The sequence below is a fragment of the Dendropsophus ebraccatus genome, chromosome 6 (assembly GCF_027789765.1).
Source record: "Dendropsophus ebraccatus isolate aDenEbr1 chromosome 6, aDenEbr1.pat, whole genome shotgun sequence".
NCBI lineage: Eukaryota > Metazoa > Chordata > Amphibia > Anura > Hylidae > Dendropsophus > Dendropsophus ebraccatus.
In genome coordinates, this window is record NC_091459.1 from 142163956 (window position 1) to 142189855 (window position 25900).

General features: G+C 43.8%; 1 protein-coding gene across 2 annotated transcripts in view; it reads left to right on the forward strand.

Moving 5' to 3' along the window:
• Positions 1-25900, forward strand: part of NBAS (NBAS subunit of NRZ tethering complex) — a 445751-nt gene that overhangs the window by 150669 nt on the left and 269182 nt on the right. For both annotated transcript variants that reach the window (XM_069973153.1, XM_069973154.1), the window contains exon 29: positions 6444-6546. In XM_069973153.1, coding sequence (XP_069829254.1) covers positions 6444-6546 — 103 coding nt within the window. The remainder of the gene's footprint in view (positions 1-6443; positions 6547-25900) is intronic.

Below are 25900 nucleotides of genomic sequence, written 5' to 3' on the forward strand. Positions count from 1 at the left end.
AATAATAAATACTACTACTACTACTAATAATAATACTACTACTACTACTACTACTACTACTACTACTAATAATAATAATAATAATAATAATAAATACTACTACTACTAATAATAAATACTTCTACTACTACATAATAATAATAATAATAATAATAATAATAAAAAATACTACTACTACTAATAATAATAATAATACTACTACTACTACTACATAATAATAATAATAATAATAAATAATAATAATAAATACTACTACTACTACTAATAATAAATACTACTACTACTACTACTACTACATAATAATAATAATAATAATAATAATAATAAATACTACTATTATTATTATTATTAGTAGTAGTATTTATTATTATTATTATTATGTAGTAGTAGTAGTAGTAGTATTTATTATTATTATTATTATTATTATTATTACTAGTAGTAGTAGTAGTAGTAGTAGTATTAGTAGTTGTATTTATTATTATTAATAATAATATAAAATAATAAATTTAATAATAATAATAATAATAAAATTATGTAGTGTAGAACATTGTGGATTCAGTATTCCAATCGCCCCTCGTTTTCGGCAGTCTTTTATCCGCTGAGGTCTGATACTTCCTAGTTCTGTGTGTTATTCTTGTGCGGTTGCATGTTAATCTTTCCAGCTGGCGCCTTCTCCGGGTACGAGCACCACTTTATAGGCTTATGGCTGCAGCCGATAACTGAAATGAAGCTGTTGCATTTACACAGCTCATAAACCATTAACTACAAGTAGAGGAAAACAGGAGAACTACTGAAGCCTGAAAGGATCAAATCTACCAAACAGTGTTTTCTTTATTGTTTGATCTGAAGTGGGGGGGGGGATACTAAAAACTTCCTAATATTTAGCAGGTAGTACCAGTCATTGAATGATGTCTAATAAAAACAGAAGCGCGCTATATCCCCAAATCTGCTTTTTAGGAGAAAGAGAAAGCATTTACCTTGGATTTTTTTATCTTCATACTTTGTGATTTCATGCCACAGAGAGCAGAGCCTGAGGCTGGCACTCCTATTCACTTCAATAGGAGCAGAGCTGCAGTAGCGCAGCATGTCCACTACACAGTGTATGGCGCTGTCTTCTTCCAGCTCTGTTAGCTCTATACTAGGGCGCCATACAGACCCAACAGTCTGAGTAATGTAACGTGTTATCTTCGGATGTTAATTCTGCCGCATTTGTAGCTCTTACAAGAAGGTGTGAACTCCCCACCAATCTGATCCTGAGAATAGATCATCAGTCTATTTGATTCCCTGTGTCATGCACGGTCTCCAACCATTCTACAATGGTAGCTGGATCCTAGTAGTGATCTACACTTGTGTCTTCAAATTTTGTTCCCCATGTTGTGTTCATAGATTGTAAGCTCTTCTAAACACTGTTCTTTCCTCTTCTTGGATAATTGGTGTGTAGTTTTGTAATGTCTTATTGTCTGTATATGTACCCTCAGAATGTTGGCACTATATATACAGTCTGGAGACTTGGTAACCATCGCCTACAGCAGTTTCTGGATCACTTCTACAGCAGAGACTGTACTGCAGCTTCTGGCCACCAGGGGGAGCACACTCACCACAGCACACGTGTACAGCACAGCAGGGACAGCGTACGGTATGGAGCCTTCCAAACACCAGGGGGAACTCACCACAGCACACTTGTACAGCACAGTAGGGACAGCGTACGGTATGGCGACAGACGACGAGATAACAGCAAGGGAACATCAGGGTTGGCAGCAGGTGACAATCTTCATGTCTTGCATGCAGCTGCTCTGCAACGGACGGTGAAGGTAGGGGACAACGGCAGCAGTTTAATAAGAATCCCAGCTGCATGCTCTAGTGTTGCTTTCGGTGGGCATGCTTCCAAACAAAAACTTTGCTAGGTTTTCCTTTCAGGGAAGGCCTTATATTTAGCCGTTCATCAAAACCTTTACTAGATCTTATTTTCATGGGAAACAGAGTAGTAAGTAGTAGTAATAATAATAATGATAATAATAATAATAATAATAATGATAATAATAATAATGATAATGATAATAATAATAATATTAATAACCTCTGTAAGCTAATTTGTTTATAGATAAATTTTTAAATCGCTTAAGTAATCTATCTTTGCTTTAGCGTTTGTGTCGGTGTCAGCTTACGGCGATATAAACCGTGTATTATGTATGCCGCCACCAATCAATACCTTCTAAATGAAACATCTCTTAGAGGTAAAAACACGGTCTCTTGACTTTGAAGGAAACCTTCCCCGGGATTTGTGCAATGCTTTGTACATCTGAAGGCCAAATAACCTGCTGACCCCAGTACAATCCCGGTGATAAAGCCCAGGTCAGAGTCAAGACGCCGGATCCCATTGTTGCCGATATCGGTGATATAATGGCCGGAGAGGAGCAGGTAATTACAGCGGCCGGTCAATAGTCTAATCTACAAGAATGATATCCCCTAAACTGCAAGCAAATCTTCCAAGGTTGGAGAAAGACGAAGAGCATTGTGTGGTTTTAATCACAAAGGCGAGATAATAAATAATGAAGCTGATTGTAAGAGCTGGATAAGCTAAAAATAAAGCGGCATTGGGGGGGGGGGAGGGGGTACATTGGAATAGTCTCTATTGGTGGACGGAGGAAGGTAAAAGAATTTAAGAGGAATGAATATGTATAAAATTATGATACATTATAACTTAGCGATTATTCACGGTTTTCAAGATTTCTGCTTGATGTCAGGTAAGGAAAAACTTTGGCGCTGTCCTGAGCATGTCATGAGTACAAGGTGCATGATTTCTTACAGTGCTCTTAATGGGGGACAAGCACCGCTGCAGTCACATGACCAGGGAACTTTGTCATCCTATGGAAATAAACAATGTTCACTGGCAGCAAGCATGGCTCTCTTCATACCATGTTTTACTAGGTCTCCAAAAATATACTCAGTGGACACAAAAACTTATCTTAACCAAATATTTCCCAGCATGTTTCGCCGCATGAACCTGCAGTTCTTCAGGGGTCACTTATTGGTTTAAAACAACATAGATTTTTTCCTGACTAGCCTTTCATGCTGGAGTATAACAGTAAGGCTGGATATACAGTACAATATATTACACATATATTAAGGTGAGTTGTCAAAATAGGATGTCATTGTATACAAGCAAGTGAGGGTAGTTCAGAGCCCCCCTAGGTAAGTATGTCTGTCTAAGTTGAAGTGAGTTTATAGCTTTACATGGAAATAGAAGGGATGGTATGCCACCTTGGACAGCCATGCTTAAAGGGAATGTGTCATCAGAAAATGAGTTATTGTATAAATAATGTTTTATGTTAAATATATTTTGTAAGAATTTTTGTTGACTTTTTTCTTTTTTTTTTTTTAATTCTCAATCTTATTGAAGCTTTCAAATTTTATAAAAACAATATTACAAATCACACCCACAAGGGTGAAAGGATACATCCATGAAACACTCAAGTGGGATCATAGGAGGAACAGTCAACAACAGCAGACAATTGTGCTTAAACTAACAAGTGCACTTCAGAACTCCCAGCGTGAGATAACATTGCGAGGGTATAGAGAAGTGGGGAATGGGCTACCACTTGGTCAGTGACCAAGAAGGAACCTCTGAGAAAGAAGAAGAGAGGGGAGAGAAGAGGAGAAAAACAAAATGAGGGAAAAGAAGAAAAAGGGGAAAAGGAGGGGGGGTGGGGGGTATGAGGCCTGAATGTCTGCGCCTCACTGAGCCAAAAGAGTCCTGTACTCCCGTCTCGGTAAATTGATCCCAGTAAAACCATGTCCAGAAAAACTTGGAATTACGTCCATGTAACTGTGCAGTAAGGTCTTCCATGTGTTTAATGTCTTCGATTTTGCGGATCCACCTGGCAATGCTAGGGGGGGATCAGGGCGGCGCCGGTAAGACTTAAAGTGTCACTGTCATTAAAATTTTTATTGCAGAAATCAATAGTCCAGGCGATTTTAAGAAACTTTGTAATTGGGTTTATTAGCCAAAAAATGAATTGTTATCATGAAAAAGCAGTTTGAAGCTCTCCCCCCTGTCTTCATGGTTTTCCTATGGAGAGAGAAAGTAAAGGCAGCAAAACAGGACAACAAAGAGTTAATTTACATTCACATCATGGGCTCTCTCCTCTGCAGTCACCACTGACCTCTGAATAGGGCTCTGAATAGCTCCCCAGCTGAGCAATCCTTTGTTCTCGGCTCTCTGCATAGACCAGACAGATCCGACTGATGAAAAAACAGTTGAGATTTCCTGATTTGGAGCAGTGGATGACAGAAAGGAGAGGAGGGGGGGGGGCCTTTGGAAAGGCTTTTAACATGCAGATAATGGCATATTGGTCTAATAAACCCCCTCCCAAGTGGTAAGAAATGGAGGAAGTGGTGGTTCTGGCGGGGAGCCCAACATGGTGTATAGAAGGGAAAGAGAATGGCGAAGGGGGCCGGAGCCCAGACAGAGGGTTTCAAATGACATGAGGGGGCGGGCAAAGCCGGAGGGGTTCGGGAGAGAGTGAAGGAAATGGAGTTGTAACGCCCTCCAGAACCCAAAGGGGGCCGGGTCAGAGAGGTCCTTAAGGTCAGTGAGGGGCAGCCACGTCAGGCCCCGGAGAAAAACGGTAGCTCGGAAGGAGCCAGCTCGAAAACCAGGCTCGTGGTAACTTTTTTTCTAATTTTTCCTAACTTTTCTATCTATACTATAAAATTATTCTGATATCTTTCAGTTCTCATTCTCACCACAGGGGCTAAAAGTAAGCTGAGTGTTCCTGTTGTGTCTGTGGTGATAAGAGGAGGCTGCTGTAAAGTGATCTGTACAGCATTGCAGCGTCAAGTGACACCAGTAGATAGAGAAGACAATAGCATCTCCCTGTGGAATGACCTCTTTACAGGTCACAGAGTCTGTCTATTGTTGTCTATGTCCATGAGTCTTGCTGTAAAGCATGTCACTAAATGCTGTTAAAAACAGCCCAGACAAGATGGAAGCCCCCATAACAATAAAAATCAAATAAAATCAGAAAATAGAAACAGATTAGACTGAAAGAACAAGTTTTAGTATCTGACTCTAATTAGTAAGAGAACATTTAAGTGGAACATTTCCTTTAATATGACTGAAACAGAGTAGGTGAGTAAGTAGAAAGCATTTGGGAAGTACAATCTGTGTCCGGATCTGTGGTTACGTTAGGTTGGCCGGTTTTGATGGCTTTGTAATGACGCGCGCTGTGTTATTGTCCCTGTTGTGTCATGCGTCTTCATGCATTGCTTCAGCAGATGATTCGGGGCGACCTGTTTCAGTGAGTATGACCTCAATTAAAACGTGAATGGTCATACATGAGGCTCATTGCTTCAGCGGCTTCCGGAGACTATGTATCAGGTCACAGAAGACTGGCGCTGTGCTCAGCTCCGTGTGACAATCCACAGTACAGGAGCGCTGATTATGTGCACTGATCCCAAACTCATTGGGGTCGTATGAAGCATGTTCATGGAACAGCAGGACACGACTCCGAGACGTGGCCCGAATCACGTCATCCCGGATCACCTTCTGTAATGAGTGCTCCATGTTTTACTTGCACTGATGTCTTGTGTATCTTAGGATGTCATAGCCAGTATTACTTTATTACAGTACTATTGTATTATACACAGTAATATACACGGTCAAAAGGGCAATGGGAGGACAGCATCTCTGCCAAAAGTGCTATAACTTTAGTGTGCCAGTTTACAGTGCAACATTTCAGCTCTTAGTCCAGAGCCTTTTTTCAAGCCTAAGTTGAAAAAGGCTCTGGACTAAGAGCTGAAACGTTGCAACTTCAATGTAAACTGGCACACTAAAGTTATAGCACTTTTTGACACCGATGCTGTCCTCCCATTGCTCTTTTGGATGTATTTTGGATGTAACCGTGGACCTAATCTTCTTTGCACAGTATACCCAGTAGACACAATAGTATACACAGTATACATGGTAAAATATACAGTAAGGGCCCAATAACACGACGGAATAGACAGCAAAATTCCATGCGGAACCCATCCGTGTGCACTCGGCGCAGAATCCAGCCTTCTATCTTTTTGAATGGGAGGGCTCACGTGAGCACCGCCGCACCTCTCCGCCCCCGCACATCCTCCAACCCCCGCACCCCCCGCCCGGCTTTCACCCGCTCGCTACTGCCGCGGGTAATAGCAGCAGCAAGTGGGGAACGAGGGTCTGACAGCGTTAGTTGGTTCCTCATAGTAACCCATGTAATAGGGGCTTTAGTTAGTGAAATTCGCTTCATTAACGTATAGCAAATTTTTTGCAACATTGTTGCGAATCTCTAGTTTCTACGAATAATGCTGCCACCTGAAAAATTTCTATCGCTTGTTTGGGCCGTGATAGAAATGTGTAAGGTTTTACAAATTTTACGCTTACGTGTTGGTCATGTGTCTGTTTTGCGCTTTTGTAGGCAACCTCCAGTCAGCGAGAGTCACTGGAAGGGGCTGCTGCAGGATATTCTGGATATGCAGCACAGTGTGTACAAGTGTCTGAGTACAGACGTCTGCTATGAGGTAAGAATACTATAAACCTATGTGTTCCCTATCTACTGTGATAGATACCTAGTTACATGGATATGGTTGGAGCTTACACTCGTATTTCCTTGGTTCCTATCCAATAATCTACGACTTTGAATTGCAGAAAATATTTCCAGCCTGTTAAAGCGACTCTGTACCCACAATCTGCCCCCCCCCCCCAACCACTTGTACCTTCGGATAGCTGCTTTTAATCCAAGATCTGTCCTGGGGTCCGTTCGGCAGGTGATGCAGTTAATGTCATAAAAAATAACTTTTAAACTGGCAGCCCTGTGTCCAATGGGCGTGGCTTAGATTGTGTAGGCATTAGGCTGGCACACCCTCTCTGTCCCTCCTCCCCGCCCTCCTCATCATCAGGAATGCTCCAGGCAGATTGTTTCCTATTCATTAGCTGTGTGAATACTGAACATGGGCTGGATTGTTAAGGCACCTGTGCAATGTTCAGACAGGAGAAAATGTTCATGAAGAGGGTGGGGAGGAGGGACGGAGGGGTGATGCAAAGTTAGGGCACAGATACTCTAGGCCACAGCAGTTTGGCACAGGGCTGCAAGTTTAAAAGTTGTTTTTTAGGACAAAAACTGCATCACCTGCCGAACGGACCCCAGGACAGATCTTGGATTAAAAGCAGCTATCCGAAGCTAAAAGTGATTTGGGGGGGTCAGATTGTGGGTACAGAGTCGCTTTAAGCTTCCTCTTTATACAGTCTAATCGGTACACTGTTTGCCAGTTATCCATGTCTGGGTTACTTACCAAATGAATGAAATTATTCTGAGTCACCTCACTACTGGGCCTGTCAGCTGGTTTCAGTTATACAGATTTGTAATTTACTTTTATTTAAAATTCTTCAGTCTTCCAGTACTTATCAGCAGCTGTATGTCCTGCAGGAAGTGGCAAAAGTTTTTTTCCCCCCAAATCAGAGATTTATAACATACTTGTATAAAAAAAAACTCTAGTCTTCCAGTACTTATCAGCTGCTGTATGTCCTGCAGGAAGTGGTGTATTCTCTCTAGTCTAACACAGTGCTCTCTGCTGCCACCTCTGTCCATGTCAGGAACCAGGAACTGTCCAGAGCAGGAGCAAATCCCCATAGAAAACCTCTGCTGCTCTGGACAGTTCCTGACATGGACAGAGGTGGCAGCAGAGAGCACTGTGTCAGACTGGAGAGAATACACCACTTCCTGCAGGACATACAGCAGCTGATAAGTACTGGAAGACATTTAAATAGAAGTAAATTACTTCTATATGACTTCCTAACATAAGTTAATTTTAAAGAAGAAAATAATTTTGCTGGAGTCCTCTTTTAGGTTTAGATACACTTTAACAAATGCTTAAAGGGAAACTGACAGCACGGTTATACCTATCACCCATCGCATACATACCTATCAATGGTGTGTGATCTGGCAGCTTCTGTCCTCATTCAGGGATTTCTGCTCATTTTTATGTGTGTCCCATCACTGCTTATTCTTACTATAAATTCCCTGCCGCGTTGATTTGATGGGCAGAACATGGATATATGATACGCTGTATACAGCCTTATGTCATACTACAGTATATACTTTGTTCGGTTCAATATACATCGATCAGCTGGGGCTCTGCTCGGCCGCTCTCCCGCTCCGTGTCATCACTTCCAAGTCTCGGAAGTCATTATGTAAAGCAGATTGCACATGTCTGCAAAACGAATAACTTACAGGTAAGCTTCTCCTAGACAGACGGAGCCGCGACGTCTCTAAGCCGGCTACGACCCAATCCATAGGACATAATTGGTGAGCGGTCAGATTTAATGAGCTGAACATCTTGACAGGTTGAGCGTGTAGTATGACGTCCCTGTCCTGTGCGTCCTCCAGTGTCAGCGGTCTGCTCTCCTCCGTGTGCTTTCCTCTACTCTCATGTCAGTACGCGCTATCCCTGACTTCCCCGCTCCGCCATCTCTGCGTCTCGCTGGATAATACCGATGACACTGGTTTCCCCCTTAGGCGCTCTGAGTTTTCTGTCACTTAATGGAGACGACGCACAAGGTTTACAACCTATAACATACAATTAGGCGGCCCGTCAGACATAAGCATCATGTAATAATCTCTATAGCATGACCTGTGTCAGACATTGATATAGCTCCTATATAGCAGTGGCGTAGCTACCATAGAGGCAGTTGCTATGGGGCCCGTGCAGGAGGGGGGCCTGGGGGAGAAGGTAAGAGCGTGTGTGCTTCTGTTTAACCCCTTATTTACTGCGGTGTGTAAGTGACCCAATGTAAACTTACACACTGCAACACAAAAAAAAAGGGTTAACACGCAGAAGACAGAGATCCCAGCTTCACTGCACTGATAACCCCAGACCTCTGTTCTCCAGCTGGCAATCAAGACTAAAGGAAAATGTGCAGAGCTCCTTGCAGATGCAATAGGTAGTTTAAACCTGGACTTGTCAGTAGTGTTGAGCGGAGTCGCCGAACTGATCGGGATCAGCAACGTTCTCCAAAACCAAATGCTCGGCTTTTGACTCCTGGCGCCTGTAGAAGTTAAATGCCACGTTAGGCAGCCCTGGAAAACATGGATATAGTTACTCTTACTGTAGGAGCAGTGAGACTATGAAAGGAGGAAGAGGTTACACCAGCACAGAAAGGGAATCTTTACTGTAAGAGTATGTATGAGTAGTGATTCTATGGAAGAAAGAAAAGGTTACACCAGCACAGAAAGGGATTCTTTACTGTAAAAGCAGTGAGACTGTGGATGGAGCAAGAGGTTAAACTAGCACAAAAAGGGATTCTTTACTGTAAGAGTAGTAAGACTACAGAAGGAGGAAGAGGTTACACCAGCACAGAAAGGGAATCTTTACTGTAAGTGTATGTATGAGTAGTGATTCTATGGAAGAAAGAAAAGGTTACACCAGCACAGAAAGGGATTCTTTACTGTAAAAGCAGTGAGACTGTGGATGGAGGAAGAGGTTACACCAGCACAGAAAGGGATTCTTTACTGTAAGAGTAATAAGACTACCGGAGGAGGAAGAGGTTACACCAGCACAGAAAGGGAATCTTTACTGTAAGAGTATGTATGAGCAGTGATTCTATGGAAGAAAGAAGAGGTTACACCAGCACAGAAAGGGATTTTTTATTGTAAAAGCAGTGAGACTGTGGATGGAGGAAGAGGTTACATCAGCACATAAATGGATTCTTTACTGTAAGAGCGACACTATGGAATGGAGGAGAGGTTAAACCAGCACAGAAAGGGAATCTTTACTGTAAGAGTAGTGAGACTATGGAAGGAGGAAGAGGTTATGCCAGCACAGAAAGGGATTATTTACTGTAAGGGCAGTGAGACTATGAAAGGAGGAAGAGATTATCTTGAACTCAATAAAAGAGATCAAAATGGGCCTGGATGCATTGCTGGAGTGTAATAATATCACAGATTATAGTCACTAGTTCCTGGAAAAGGGCTGTTGATTCAGGGATTTTTTGGGAGTCTGGAAGGGGTTTTTCTCCCTAAAATGAGGAAAATTTGGATTCCTCCCTACTGCCTTCTCTGGATCAACACTGTTGGATAATTGGCTGAGCTGAATGGACATTTCTTAGGGTCCATTTACACAGAAAGATTATCTAACACATTATCTGCCGAAGATTTGAAGCCAAAGCCTGGAATGAATTTGAAAAGAGGGGAAATCTCAGGCTTTTCTTTATGACCTGTTCTCTGTTTATAGTCTGTTTCTGGCTTTGGTTTCATATCTTTGGCAGATAATCTGTCAGATAATCTTTCTGTGTAAATGGACCCTTAGGGCCCTATTCCACGGGCCGAGCAACTATGTAAATGGGCGCTCGTTTACTGGGCCTATTCCACAGCCCCGATAATCGTGAAACAAGGGCTGCAAGGACATTGTTACCGATGTCCTTGCAGCCCTTGTTTCATACATTACCTGTCCGGGCTGCAGGTCTTCTTCTCCCGATCCTGTGCGGCAGCATCGGCTTCGGAGCGGGGCTGTCTGAACTGACAGACCGCTCAGCCAATCACTGGCCGCAGCGTTTCCGGTCAGTGATTGGCTGAGCGGTCTGTAAGTTCAGACAGCCCCGCTCCGAAGCCGATGCTGCCGCGCGGGGCCGGGAGAAGACCTGCAGCCTGGACAGGTAATGTATGGTTCGGCTGAAATCGGCGGTTGGCGCTGCGCACAGCTATTCAACCGTAGCGATGCGCTGTTTGCAGCCGTAGCAGCAGCAGTTTGTAGATACAGGATGAAACTTCAGATCACCATAATGCAGTAGGGTAGTACAACAGGCTAGAATAGAGAAGCAGGGCTGCTATCAGAGGTCTGTGTGGTCACATGACTGCAATGGGGAAGGGTTTGTGTTCTGCATTGACCAATCAGGAAGTGAGAATCACAGGGCTGTGCAGGAGGACAGTGACAGAACTTACATACAGCAGTGTGAATGGCTGAGTGTAAGTGCAGGCACATTATAGCAGCAGTGTGAATAGCTGAATGTAAGTGCAGGCACATTATAATAGCAATATGTATAGCAGAGTGTGAGTGCAGGAACATTATAGCAGGAATGGAGAGAATTGGAAACTCAAGGGCTGACAGAGACTGCAGGGAGTACGAAAGAATGAGCAGGGCAGATGTGGGCACAGTATAGCAGCACTCTCTGTCCGGGGAGAGAGGGGTTACAGCAATGGAGAGATGACCTCCACAGACCTGTCCCCTAATGTAAGCCCCAGCCTGAAGTGGATCTGCTATGATTTGGAAGGTGAGGGAGACTTCCTGGGTCAGAGTACAGGGCTGTAGACCACCCTATGCAGACCATGCCCCTCCCCCACTCCCCCTCCTACCCAGTACAGGGAGCTCTTACACCAAAACAATTCTCCTAAACCAAGTCACATTTTTGAAAAACTGTGAGCTCTTCTTGCAAAACGCTCTTAGTTACTCTTAAACCAAGGTACCACTGTATAATTCTTTCTTTTATTAAGTATAGGTTAGTTTTGAGTATGTAGAATTACAATCACTAAAGAGAAACAGTGGAGTTCTATAGGATGGGCTTGTGGTAGCCGGTGGCTTTATGCCATCAGAAGTCTGCAGCCATTGTGCCATAGTCTCAGTATATTATACTTTATCACTGCAGTGTTCCCCTGTCATGCGCTCATCACAGAGCCGGGGGGAGCGGCAGAGATGTGCGGCTGTAACATACCCTGCCTGTGATCTCATCACCATCCATTTAATACACTACATCCACGCTTGATGTTCAAAGGCGGAGAGTAACCTTCCCAAGCCATTTGTAAAATGTTGATATTAAGACAGGATTGGATTTGCGTCGACGCTCGCTGTTTATTTGCATGTTCACTTTAATCAACCGAGCGCACAAAGCCTGAACAAGCCCGCGAGTGGCATAATTTACTTAGAAAGCTTGACATCTGTTAAAAGTTGAAAATTATTTGAAGCTTTTTATTACAGTTTACCGATTTTCGTTGAATACGACTGCCAATCTCCCCTTCTCCCAGGAGAAGCTTTGAAGGCAAATTATAAAAGCTACGTAGGAATCTTTCTAAAATGGCATGAGGGAGTTTCAACAAAAGAGCTCAAATGTGTCAATTTTCTACAGTAATAAAATACAGCTAACTTTGAATGAAAGGGGGAAAAAAAAACTGAAAATATTCCGGACCCCCTCACCCCTTTGGTTTTCAGAAACGAAGACCCGTTGCTTTATACTTATACTGAGCTCCAGAATAGTTTTGTATTTTTAGGAACTGGTTGGGGTATTGTATAGTACTCTTTTAGGTATAAAATATTTTGAACAATTGTAGCGATTGGGAGCGGAGTTAGAGAGCACCTCCGGCTGGCTCCAACTCAGAAGCAGCCATTTTGTTTGACTTGTTCAGAAGGATCCAGTTCACAATTAGGTTTAGCAATCTGTTGATGGGTGGTGCTCGTAGATGAGAATGAATCCCAGTAAAATCGTACAGTTCTCGGCACTCACCAGTTCAGTTTTTGAAGTCTTTATTGTGTCATTTATCAACTGTCTCACTGGCAGGGTGAAATGTAATAAGGAATCGTAACTTACCTCTCCCTGTGCCCACAGTGAGCGGCAGGACCGGACTCGGGACCCCCATCGGAAAGCGTTTCCACGGCCGAATTGTGATGACATCACAACTTGGGGGAAATGCCTGTCCTGGCTGATGGTCTGCCTGCTCATCCAATCAGTGACTGTAGCGGCATCCCTGCCCAGTCACTGACAGGCTGAGCGGCCAATCCATCAGCCGGTTGTGACTTGTCTAGTACCAGAGATCCTGGAGCTCAGCGGGGGTCTCGGAGGGCTGATTGGGGGCGGAAGAGGCACGGGGGAGGCTATTAAACTAGATGACGATTATCGTGCAAATTACCGTTATATATTCCTTCTAATTCAAACGATAATCGTTTTGTGTAAATGCAGGCAACGATCAAACGACCAATGAGAAATCGTTAGTCGTTCATTTGGTGCTGACACCAAAATTATTGCCAATTATTTGCTGTAACTCCGCATTTTTCACTAATCGTTCGGTGTAATTCCACATCGTTCCTTCATTTGCCGGGATCAGACGGAGTAAACGATCGTAGTAACAATCGTAACTAGCTATTATTCTGTGAAATATGGTGAACGATTTCAGGGTAAAGATAAACGATCTTGTTTGCGATAGTTTACCGAGAGGCGTGTGCCTCTCAATAGATCCGCCCAGAAAAAGGCGGGAGGGACTTTATTTAAGACCGGAGTACTTGTACTTCATAAATGTACCCCTATATTCTTAGGTCTAAATCTCCTTCAGAAATTCTGTACATCATAACAAAAATTTGGATGCCTGGAGCCACCACTAGGGGGAGGATATGAGTTTACTGCATACATATTAATTATTGAGTCCAACTGGAGCCGTGTAAGGGCCCTATGACACAGAACAAGAATCTGCCGTATCAGACAGATTTGGCTGATTATTGCTCCATGTAATAAAGTCAACGATCAGCCGGTGACAACAATCCATCGGCTGATCTTGTCTTTTCCTCATTACCTAAAATCATTAGCCAACAACCGCGCATCAATAGGTGTAATGGAGATGATGAATGTGTAAAGAAAATAATAATGTATATAAATACCTGTCTCCTCCCTGCTGGCCGGGACAGGACCGCCAGGGTCGGTGATTGGCTGAGTGGTCTGTCACTTCAGAGACCGCCTCTGCCGTTGCATTGGCGGCTGTGGGGAGAAGACAGAAAGAAAGCGGGGAGTGTGGAGAGGTTGTGTATGTGTGTGTGTATGTCTATATATATATATATATATATATATATATATATATATATAATATAATATATCGCTGCACGATAATCGGGCCATGTAATAGGCTCAGTAAACAATTGCCAATTTAGCAGATCGGCACTCGCATACTATGGTGATTGGGTCTACGTGTGTATACAGTAAACACCCCCTAGTGGTGGCTAAAACTGAGCAAAATGATCTTATTTCATTCACGGACTACACCTGGGATCTGATACTCATAACCCCCCCCCCCCCCCCCCCCCCCAAAAAAAAAATATATCTATATCTATATATATATATATATATATATATATATATATATATATATATATGTATATATATATATATGTATATATATATATATATATATATATATATATATAGATATAGTTATATGACTATAGACGAGCAGTGGAGGTTGTGGGCAGCCATTGTTGTCTCTCTTGCTTCTTCAGATCCCACCCCGTCCCTCTCCTGTGGCGCTGCAGTCAGGTATAATGTAGTTCCCTCGGCTTATGTGACAATCGGGTAGATTAGGAGATGCTCGGCGGTGGCATATACAGCAAAGCTCCATAATCCTCAATGTCAGTGCAATAAAATTAAGGATTTATTTAGCAGTAATCCTTTATTCTGTATGCATGGGTATGAGTGTATACCGCTCAGCCTGTAAGAGGTCTACAGAGACCGGAGTTGAATAGAGGTCGACGGAAGGAGGCAAAGTGGGTTATTAATGCTGCTGAATACTGCCACCTCCTTGTGGTCTCACAGGTTTCTATCAGAGCCAGCAGTAACAACTTCTGCATTGTGCTGACCTATTACTTTTCTGTGTGATCTGACCTGAATCTTCACTTCCCACACACATCAGTGAGCCTTGGGCGTCCATGATCCGTCAGCAAGGGACCAGTTGTCTGTCTTTTTTGGTAGATAGCACCCAACTCACACCTGACTGTTTTCGTGAATGGTTGGGGTCTCAGTGGTCATACCCACACCGGTCAGCAGGTTAGGCTGGGTTCACAATTTTTTTTAGAGTACTTAAAAATGTGGTTGAAATGTGGAAGTCAATGAAAAAATGGATTAAAAAAAAAATTGTTTGCAAATATAAATGGGAAAAAAAAAGGATGAGGAAAACACAGTGTGAACCCAGCCTTACTTGTATCCTAAGCCCTGTAATGAAATCTCCATTAATCACTCATTTAGTAGCCGTTACCTTATTTACTGATTCAGACTTCCGATTTTTGTCTTCATAACTTGTCCGGACTTCACTCCGATAGATAAAGGTATCATTTATTAGGATGAACCCTGTGACCTGCGTTGTTATAATTATTATTATTATCCCCCCCAGGTCCTGCTCCTGCTTCTGCTCATGCTTCTCATCCCCTCATACACACGTTACAGCAGGGACTGCAGCATCACCCCCCTGCACCCCATCCGGCTCGGGCTTCTGCTCCTCATCCCCTATCACAGTACGAGTCTTACACATGTTATAGTAGAGACTGCAGCATCACCCCCCTCCGGCTCGGGCTTCTGCTCCTCATCCCCTATCACAGTAGGAGTCTTACACACGTTATAGCAGAGACTGCAGCATCACCCCCCTCCGGCTCTGGCTTCTGCTCCTCATCCCCTATCACAGTATGGGTCTTACTCACATGTTACAGCATAAACTGCAGCATCACCCCCCTCTGGCTTCTGCTTCTCATCCCCTATCACAGTAGGAGTCTTACACACGTTATAGCAGAGACTGCAGCATCACCCCCCTCCATCTCCTCTTTTCTCCCCCGTGTCTTTATTACTTAAAGGGGTTGTCAACACAGAGGACTTTTTTGCTATATGCCCATGGAGGGGGTAGTCCCCGTCCCTTCATTGCAATCTTACTATTCCATCTCCACCTTGCAGCCAGTTCCTGGTTCTGGATCATGACCGTGCAGACGTCCTCAACCATTCAGAATCTGAAGGAACAGTGCTTAAAGGGGTTATCCAGGATTAGATTTTTTCCCCCCTCAAAAATAGCACCACCTCTTCCATGGTTGTGTACAGCATTACAATTCAGCTCCATTCACTTCATTTGAACTGAGCTGAACCCCCCCCACACACACCCAGGACAAGAGTTCCACGTTCCATTAGATTACCTGTTGTGGATTAGGAGACAATGTGAGGTAATAACCACAAATTTAATAAATCTGGGTCCCCAGATTGTATCCCCATAGTGTATATGGACTATTTAGCATTGCAGGTGGGGGAAAGGGGGCTTAAAGGGGTTGTCGAGCGAAAATCTTTTTCTTTCAAATCAACTGATATCAGAAAGTTATATAGATTTGTAATTTAGTTTTATAAAAAAAATCTCAAGTCTTCCCATACTTAACAGCTGCTGTATGTCCTGCAGGAAATGTTTTATTTTTAGTCTGACACAGTGCTCTCTGCTGACATCTCTGGCCGAGACAGGAACTGTCCAGAGCAGGAGAGGTTTTCTATGAGGATTCATATAAAATTGAGACAGAGTTCCTGTCTGGGCCAGAGATGTCAGCAAAGAGCACTGTGTCAGACTGAAAAAAAAACAAAAAAACATTTCCTGCAGGACATACAGCAGCTGATAAGTATGGGAAGGCTTGAGATTTTTTAATACAAGTAAATTACAAATCTATATAAATTTTGCTAGACAACCACTTTAAAGGTGCGTTCACACCTACAAGATCCGCAGCAGATTTGATGGTGCAGATTTGATGCTGTGTTCAGTTATTTAAGTGAAATTTGCTGCGGATCTGGTAAGTGTGAACGTACCCTAAGGGAGACTTCTACCCTATCAGCCTGCAGGGGGGCACTTTATTACTCATGCACAATGACAGATGTGATGAAATGTTATAAAGGTTATCTCTAACCACTTGTGTAGAAGGGGGTTACATGTGTCGTGTTCTTTCCAGACATCCATTTAGATAGGAGAGCTGATGGGTGGTGGGAGATAATACCTCCGGAGCTATAGGTGTAACTGGGATCTGCCGGTGATAGAAGCCTGATGGAAGGCTTAAAATGTCAAGGCCTCGGAAATGACACACACAGGGATCTTAAGAGGAACATTAATAACATATCTCACTATGAAACCTATTCCAGCAGACACAGCACATAGGACCATCAGCTTATCCCAGCTATAGGGATGCATTGCACTCAGTCCGATGCTGAACGGCGTACAGAGAGAGGTCTAGATCAGGGGAAGGGAGCTGTTCCAAAACTACAACTCCCATCATCCCTGGACAGCCAAAGCTTTAGCTTTGTCCAGGGAATATGTATATATACAGAGTTTAGGAGACAATTCAGGTGGAGCTAGCAGATCCAATATATGTATATATATATATATATATATATATATATATATATATATATATAATAATTTATATTTATTTATATTACTGATTTTATGCAATGTAAAATAGATAAGTAGATACAGTATTCCCATCTGCGACATTAAATGGCTGATGGATTTGGTTCCGACCTCTGGCACGAGCAATAGTCTTGAGTCGATGGGTCTGGAGCATCCTTGAGTAACGCTCAGCTGCAGTCTTGAGATCATGGTCGGCACCATAACTGTTTGTGGTACTTTGTTAATGCACCTCCCATTAAAAGGGTATTCCACTCACACATAACTTTTGATATGTTGCTGCCCATGATGAGACTAACAATTCATTCCATACTTATTATTATCTATTTAGTCTCCTTCCCCCCAGTTCTCAGCTGCCGCTTTCTGATGAAGAGACAGAAATCTGTGTGTGAGCTTTTCTGTCTGTTCCCCCTCCTCTCCCCTCCCTTCTGAGACAGCTGATGTAAACAAGTCCCTGGCTGGCTTTATCTGAAACATTGTAGCGTCTTTGTAATGCTAGGAGGGTTATTCTGATGTCAAGTTGCTAATGAACTCCCTGTGATTAATCATCCCGGCATTACAAAGAAGATACAGTGTTGCAAATAAAGCCTGCCAGGGACTTGTTTACATCAGCTGTCTCAGAAGGGAGGGGGGAGGAGGGGGAGTCAGAAAGAAAAGCTCAAACACACATTTTTGTGTCTTTAGCAGAAAGCAGCAGCTGAGAACTGGGGGAAGGAGACTGAATAAAAAAAGGTGTGGAAGGAATTGTTAGTCTCACCATGGGCAGCAACATATCAAAAGTTATGTTTGAGTGGAATACCCCTTTAAACTCTACAGAAGCTACACAATTCAGTCGTATAAAATGGATGGCCTACCCTCTGGATTCCATTGGACAGTGTCTGAGGTCGGGCAGCTCCTCCGATCAGCTGTTTGAGACTTTCTCATTTGTGTGAGTGTCGCAGCCATTTCAGTGGTCATCAGCCATCAGTGCCTGCCATAGAATTAGTAGTGGTGGCACAAGGTACTGCAGCACCATCAGCACCACCGCAGTGCAAGGACAAACCATGGGAGGGGCTGCAGCACTGACATGAGCGTCACAGTCCCGTCACACTGCTGATCTGCCATCAGTTTTATAATGCTTGGATAACCCCTTTAAGTGCGGCACTGCATATACACTGAATAACAGATTGACAGCCCAGCTTTGCTTCATTTCTCCGTGCGCCGTTGTCATGTGATCTGTGGTACAGGGGACAAGGTGGTTGCCGCTTCGTCTTTTTCCCCCCCCCACATATTTTAAGGTGTTTCATTCTCTTTCCGGTTTCCAAAAAAAAGTAATTCCCCAGCGATTGTGTTCTGTATAAACCAGGTGTACAATATTTTTTACTTGTGATGAAGTGACAGGTGTGTGATGGTCCTACGTGTCATGTGACAAGCCGTCTGTTAGAGGGGAGAAGACGCTGTGTAATTGTTTCTGCCTCCTCTAATTGACAGCGGTGGGAATTAATGTGTGAAGATCTGTCTGCTGCTCCGGATCTGCCTTCAATATTGTATGGATGTCAGGGAAGAAAGGGAATTATGCAAATACTCCGCCACCGCGCTCGAGGAAATGGGAGGGGCTCCCCGACCGAGACAAACTGGGTTATTTAGTTTTTTTTTTTTGTGTTTTTCGAATTAAAACAAAGGCAAAACAGCGTCTCCGTATTTATTACTTATCTACCTGTATATTGTCACCTTCCTGGCATACCAATTCTGTTATATAGCAGTGATGCCTGTGACCACCAGGTGACTGCCATTGTTGTGCACAGGTGTTAGGAGATGGTTAGGTTGCTAGGTGGGGGATTTTGTCTTTTCTTTCTATAAAATACAATATTGCCTCCCTGCTTGTAAATGTTACAGGCAAACATAGCACAAAGTGAGTGGTCAGGACAGCCTCTCTATCTCTCTCTGTATATGGCACAGATTGTACTGCCTCCCTGTCTCTCTATGTAATGATGTAGGTACAGATAGCACTGCCTCCCTGTCTCTCTATGTAATGGTATAGGGATAGATAGTACTGCGTCCCTGTCTCTATGTAATGATGTAGGTACAGATAGTACTGCCTCCCTGTCTCTCTCTATGTAATGGTGTAGGTACAGATAGCACTGCCTCCCTGTCTCTCTATGTAATGATGTAGGTACAGATAGTACTGCCTCCCTGTCTCTCTATGTAATGATGTAGGTACAGATAGCACTGCCTCCCAGTCTCTCTATGTAATGATGTAGGTACAGATAGCACCGCCTCCCTGTCTCTCTGTGTAATGATGTAGGTACAGATAGCACTGCCTCCCAGTCTCTCTATGTAATGATGTAGGTACAGATAGTACTGCCTCCCAGTCTCTCTATGTAATGATGTAGGTACAGATAGCACTGCCTCCCTGTCTCTCTATGTAATGGTGTAGGTACAGATAGCACTGCCTCCCTGTCTCTCTATGTAATAATGTAGTAGGGATGCACGATGCACCGAAATATCGATACTACTATCGATATTCCGGGGCAAAAAACGATTCGGTACAAGGATTTCCTGGTATCGATACTTTATGTTAATTTGCATAATAGCGCAGTATAACATAAAGTATAAAGCAGAGAACACAGCCGGCGGCTATCTGAGCGCCGGCCGTGTTCTCTGTGTCCCGCCCCCTGCTCCCACCTGTCATGTCTTCGGTCCCGCGCAGATTCTGCCCCCGGTGGCACCAAATTCAAATTGCCGGCACACAGCGATGGCTTGTGCCGGCTATGTAACTGTATACATGCCGCTGTCACAACTGACAGCGGCATTCTCCCATCCTGAGCGCGCTGTATATGCAGCAGGTGTCAGCTACTATGTGTAACAAACCCCGGCTGCTAATGACTGCATGTAACCCTTTCAATGCCGCAATGTAATGTGATCAAGGCATTGAAATGGATGATTGACAGGTGGCTGTGAAGTGTCCGATCGGCACCCCCGCAATGTGAGTGCGGGGGGCTGATGGGTCACCTCACAGCCCGAGGTCCGCACTCACCTTCCCGGTGTCTCTGCTGATAGCAGAGCACTGATACAGCAATAATATGTAGCATTGCATAGCTCAGGTCATCCAAAGGGCAGAGCAGGGTCAGCGGCAGGAGAGAGAGAGCAGCGCGATCCGGGTGAGGAGGATGGAGGGGGAGGCTGGAGGAGACGCGGCCATCTGGCAGCACAGGATTGTGAGGAGGAGCGGCAGGCCGGGCCATCAGGAGACTCCCGGGGCAGACATCAGTGCGGGTGAGGAGGGGGTCGGTCGTGCTCTGACTGGGAAGGGAGGGGGGGGGGGGCTGTAACCTGATTACCCTGTCGCACAAATAAACAAGTGTGTGTTGCATGACTATAATCCCCATTATCCCCTTAAAGCTGAAGTGTATTACATTACTATAATCCCCCTGATGTCTGGTGTGTGTTACATGACTACAATCCCCATAATCCTCTGATAGCTAAAGTGTGTGTGTGTTACATGACTACAACCCCCACCATCCCCCAGATAGCCGAAGTGTTACATGACTACAGCCCATATCATCCCATCCCCCTGATAGATGGTGTGTTACATGACTACAACCCTACATTGTTCCCAGATAGTTGGAGTGTTAATGTCCTTACTATAAAATTATCACCTTCCTGATCACAAACGGTAAACAGTGCAAACGCAAAAAAACACCAAGTTCAGTAGCACATAAAAACATGCTACTGAATAAAACTACAGATCATGGCACAAAAAAAGACCCCTCACACCACAGCCAGACAGGTAACAGTGTTAGGAGTGAGAATAGGGCAATTTTTAAAGCACATTTACTTTAAATAATGGAAACTTTTTTAAAGTAATAAAATTAAAGGAATGTGAATTGGTTCGTTACGGACCTGATGGGGGGCATTTCTAATTTTCAATATTATTTATTCAGTATCGAATTGGTATCGAGCATTGAAAAAAAAAAAGTTGGTATTGGTATCGAACTCAAAATTCTGGTATCGTGACATCACTATAATGTAGGTACAGATAGCACTGCCTCCCTGTCTCTCTATGTAATGATGTAGGTACAGATAGCACTGCCTCCCTGTCTCTCTATGTAATGATGTAGGTACAGATAGCACTGCCTTCCTGTTTCTCTATGTAAATTTATATAGGTACTACCTTCTTGTTTTTTCTTGTAAATGCTATATGGATAACACTGCTTATCCATGCTATGATGTAGTTACACATATTACTACCTCCCTGCCGCTCTGTGTAATGAAGAAACAGATATCACTGCCTTTCTGCTTCTTCATGTGAAGAGCGATACTAACACCTCCTTTGTCTTTACTGTAAGTAAGGTAGGCACAGATAGTATTTCCTTGCTGTACATGGTGTAGGCACAGATAGTATTTCCTTGCTGTACATGGTGTAGGCACAGTTAGTATTTCTTTGCTGTACATGGTGTAGGCACAGATAGTATTTCCTTGCTGTACATGGTGTAGGCACAGTTAGTATTTCCCTGCTGTACATGGTGTAGGCACAGTTAGTATTTCCTTGCTGTACATGGTGTAGGCACAGTTAGTATTTCCTTGCTGTACATGGTGTAGGCACAGTTAGTATTTCCCTGCTGTACATGGTGTAGGCACAGTTAGTATTTCCTTGCTGTACATGGTGTAGGCACAGTTAGTATTTCTTTGCTGTACATGGTGTAGGCACAGTTATTATTTCCTTGCTCTACATGGTGTAGGCAAAGTCAGGGGCGTGGCTAGGATTCATGGGGCCCCATAGCAAAAAACTGTATGGGTCCCCATGAATCCTGTACGCTCCCCTACCCCCCCTCGCCAAACACACCCAATGACGCACATATATACACACACAGAGGCACCATTAACATATATACAGATACGCCACTGACATACACACATATATACGCTGTAATGTGATTACACTAGTGCTGATGTATACACCACGAATAGACTGTACACAGGGAAATCATCTCAGTGTAATAAGAAATACTCAACCAGAAATAAAAGAGAATGCAGCAGATATTAGCAGATATTAATGGTGGGTTCTTTTATTAGAGACCAGCATTAATAGAAGCTGCTGCAGAACATCTTTGGGAGCAAACCTGTCAATCACTTGAGACACTGCTGACATACACAAACACACACATATACATCAGTGTTACAAACTATATATATATATATATATATATATATATATATATATATATATATATATAGCCACAGATACATACACACACATATACACCAGTGCTACAGACATTGCTGACATACACACACACACACATATAGCCACAGATACATACACATGCTGACATATAAATATATACACAGATACATATATACACACACTGACATATACATATAGCCACAGATACATTTATACACACACTGACATATACATATACCCACAGATACATATATACACACACTGACATATACATATACCCACAGATACATATATATACACACTCACTGACACACATACACAGCACTTACAGCTCCCAGGCTTCCCCCTCCTCCTGTAGTCCGGGCTGATCTTCACATAGAAGTATTCAGGACCTTTGGGTCATGTGACCCAAAGGTCCTTCACTCCTCTCCTGTGCCTTGCAGGACCTGGCAGGTCCTGCCCCTCTGTTCAGCCCGCTCACCCGGCACTACAGTGAGGGGGCTGAACAGTGCAGTGGGGGTCCCTCTTCCTCTCTGGACCCCTGGGGGTACAGTGGTCGGTACCTAGCATAAAGGCAGGGCAGGCTTCCTCGGGCCCCCTTCCTGCAGGGGCCCCATAGCAGTCGCCTTCGCTGCCTTCATGGTAGCTACGCCACTGGGCACAGTTAGTATTTCCTTGCTGTACATGGTGTAGGCACAGTTAGTATTTCCTTGCTGTACATGGCGTAGGCACAGTTAGTATTTCCTTGCTCTACATGGTGTAGGCACAGTTAGTATTTCTTTGCTGTCCATGGTGTAGGCACAGTTAGTATTTCCTTGTTGTCCAAGGTGTAGGCACAGTTAGCATTTCTTTGTTGTCCAAGGTGTAGGCACAGTTAGTATTTCTTTGCTGTCCATGGTGTAGGCACAGTTAGTATTTCCTCGCTCTACATGGTGTCGGCACAGTTAGTATTTCCTCGCTCTACATGGTGTCGGCACAGTTAGTATTTCCTCGCTCTACATGGTGTAGGCACAGTTAGTATTTCCCTGCTGTACATGGCGTAGGCACAGTTAGTATTTCTCTGCTGTACATGGTGTAGGCACAGTTAGTATTTCTTTACTGTCCATGGTGCAGGCACAAATAGTATTTCCTTGCTGTACATGGTGTAGGCACAGTTAGTATTTCTTTGCTGTCCATGGTGTAGGCACAGTTAGTATTTCCTTGCTGTACATGGTGTAGGCACAGTTAGTATTTCCTTGCTGTCCATGGTGTAGGCACAGTTAGTATTTCTCTGCTGTACATGGTGTAGGCACAGTTAGTATTTCTCTGCTGTACATGGTGTAGGCACAGTTAGTATTTCTCTGCTGTACATGGTGTAGGCACAGTTAGTATTTCTTTACTGTCCATGGTGCAGGCACAAATAGTATTTCCTTGCTCTACATGGTGTAGGCACAGATAGTATTTCCTTTCTCTACATGGTGTAGGCACAGTTAGTATTTCTTTGCTGTCCATGGTGTAGGCACAGTTAGTATTTCCTTGCTGTACATGGTGTAGGCACAGTTAGTATTTCTTTGCTGTCCATGGTGTAGGCACAGTTAGTATTTCCTTGCTGTACATGGTGTAGGCACAGTTAGCATTTCCTCGCTCTACATGGTGTAGGCACAGTTAGTATTTCTTTGCTGTCCATGGTGTAGGCACAGATAGTATTTCCTTGCTCTACATGGTGTAGGCACAGTTAGTATTTCCTTGCTGTCCATGGTGTAGGCACAGATAGTATTTCCTTTCTCTACATGGTGTAGGCACAGTTAGTATTTCTTTGCTGTCCATGGTGTAGGCACAGTTAGCATTTCCTCGCTCTACATGGTGTCGGCACAGTTAGTATTTCCTCGCTCTACATGGTGTCGGCACAGTTAGTATTTCCTCGCTCTACATGGTGTCGGCACAGTTAGTATTTCCTTGCTCTACATGGTGTAGGCACAGTTAGTATTTCCCTGCTGTACATGGCGTAGGCACAGTTAGTATTTCTCTGCTGTACATGGCGTAGGCACAGATAGTATTTCCTTTCTCTACATGGTGTAGGCACAGTTAGTATTTCCTTGCTGTACTGTACATGATGTAGGCACAGATAGTACTACTTCTCTCTCTTTTCCTCAAAATCATGTAAAGATAAATTGTATTACTTCTACATATGCGGTTCACGGAAGAAAAAGAGCGCTGCACCTCACACCTATGGCTGATACTAGTGCCCCTAGGCTAAATAAAAAACACATCAGAATTTTGTGTATGAATTGATCAAGCCATACTGCCCCATGTACCATCGTGCAGGTATCTGATACACATGGGTCCCTACACTAAGTCCACACCGTGCCAGTCAGTGGCCACCAACCCCGCAGGCGCGCACAGTCAGGGAACGGGGGCCATGGGACGGCCCTGCGACCCCCATGCCACAGGACCAGACCAAAAAACACCACACCAGAACCCGGCCAGCACCGCCGGCGGAGAAGGTCGCCCCCAAACAGCACAAGTCTGGATGAGGTATTGCGCTCACCATAGCTGCTGCAGACAGAATGGGAAAAGACAGGAGGGATTAAAACCATGTGCACTCAGGTGTCTCCTGCTAATTTCGGTCATGTGGGTCTCACCAGGAGGAGTGCAAAACACTGGGAAAAGAGAGAAACAAAATGCGGTTCACGGAAGAAAAAGAGCGCTGCACCTCACACCTATGGCTGATACTAGTGCCCCTAGGCTAAATAAAAAACACATCAGAATTTTGTGTATGAATTAATCAAGCCATACTGCCCCGCAATTAGCAGGAGACACCTGAGTGCACATGGTTTTAATCCCTCCTGTCTTTTCCCATTCTGTCTGCAGCAGCTATGGTGAGCGCAATACCTCATCCAGACTTGTGCTGTTTGGGGGCGACCTTCTCCGCTGGTGGTGCTGGCCGGGTTCTGGTGTGGTGTTTTTGGGTCTGGTCCTGTGGCATGGGGGTCGCAGGGCCATCCCATGGCCCCCGTTCCCTGACTGCGCGCCTGCGGGGTTGGTGGCCACTGACTGGCACGGTGTGGACTTAGTGTAGGGACCCATGTGTATCAGATACCTGCACGATGGTACATGGGGCAGTATGGCTTGATCAATTCATACACAAAATTCTAATGTGTTTTTTTATTTAGCCTAGGGGCACTAGTATCAGCCATAGGTGTGAGGTGCAGCGCTCTTTTTCTTCCCTGAACCGCATTTTACTTCTACATATGTAAGTAAATCCCAGCACTCACCAATCACCATGAAAATGTTGTTATACTCTTTCTATTATAATCTATTAATCTATAATTCTCTTATAATCTATTAGCTGAAAAGCCGAATACTTGAAAAAAAATATTACTTAGCAAAATCATTGAACACTGGGGTTTATTTACATCTATGGAATGATCTCTGTATGTTTTCCCACGAGGCACACTGTGATCTACTATGGTCCCACAGAGATAATAGAGTGCACATTGACGCGTCACTCTCACAGGTTACAAGGGGCCTCTTTTCTTGTGATCTGTGCGTTCCCAGTGGTTAGACCCCC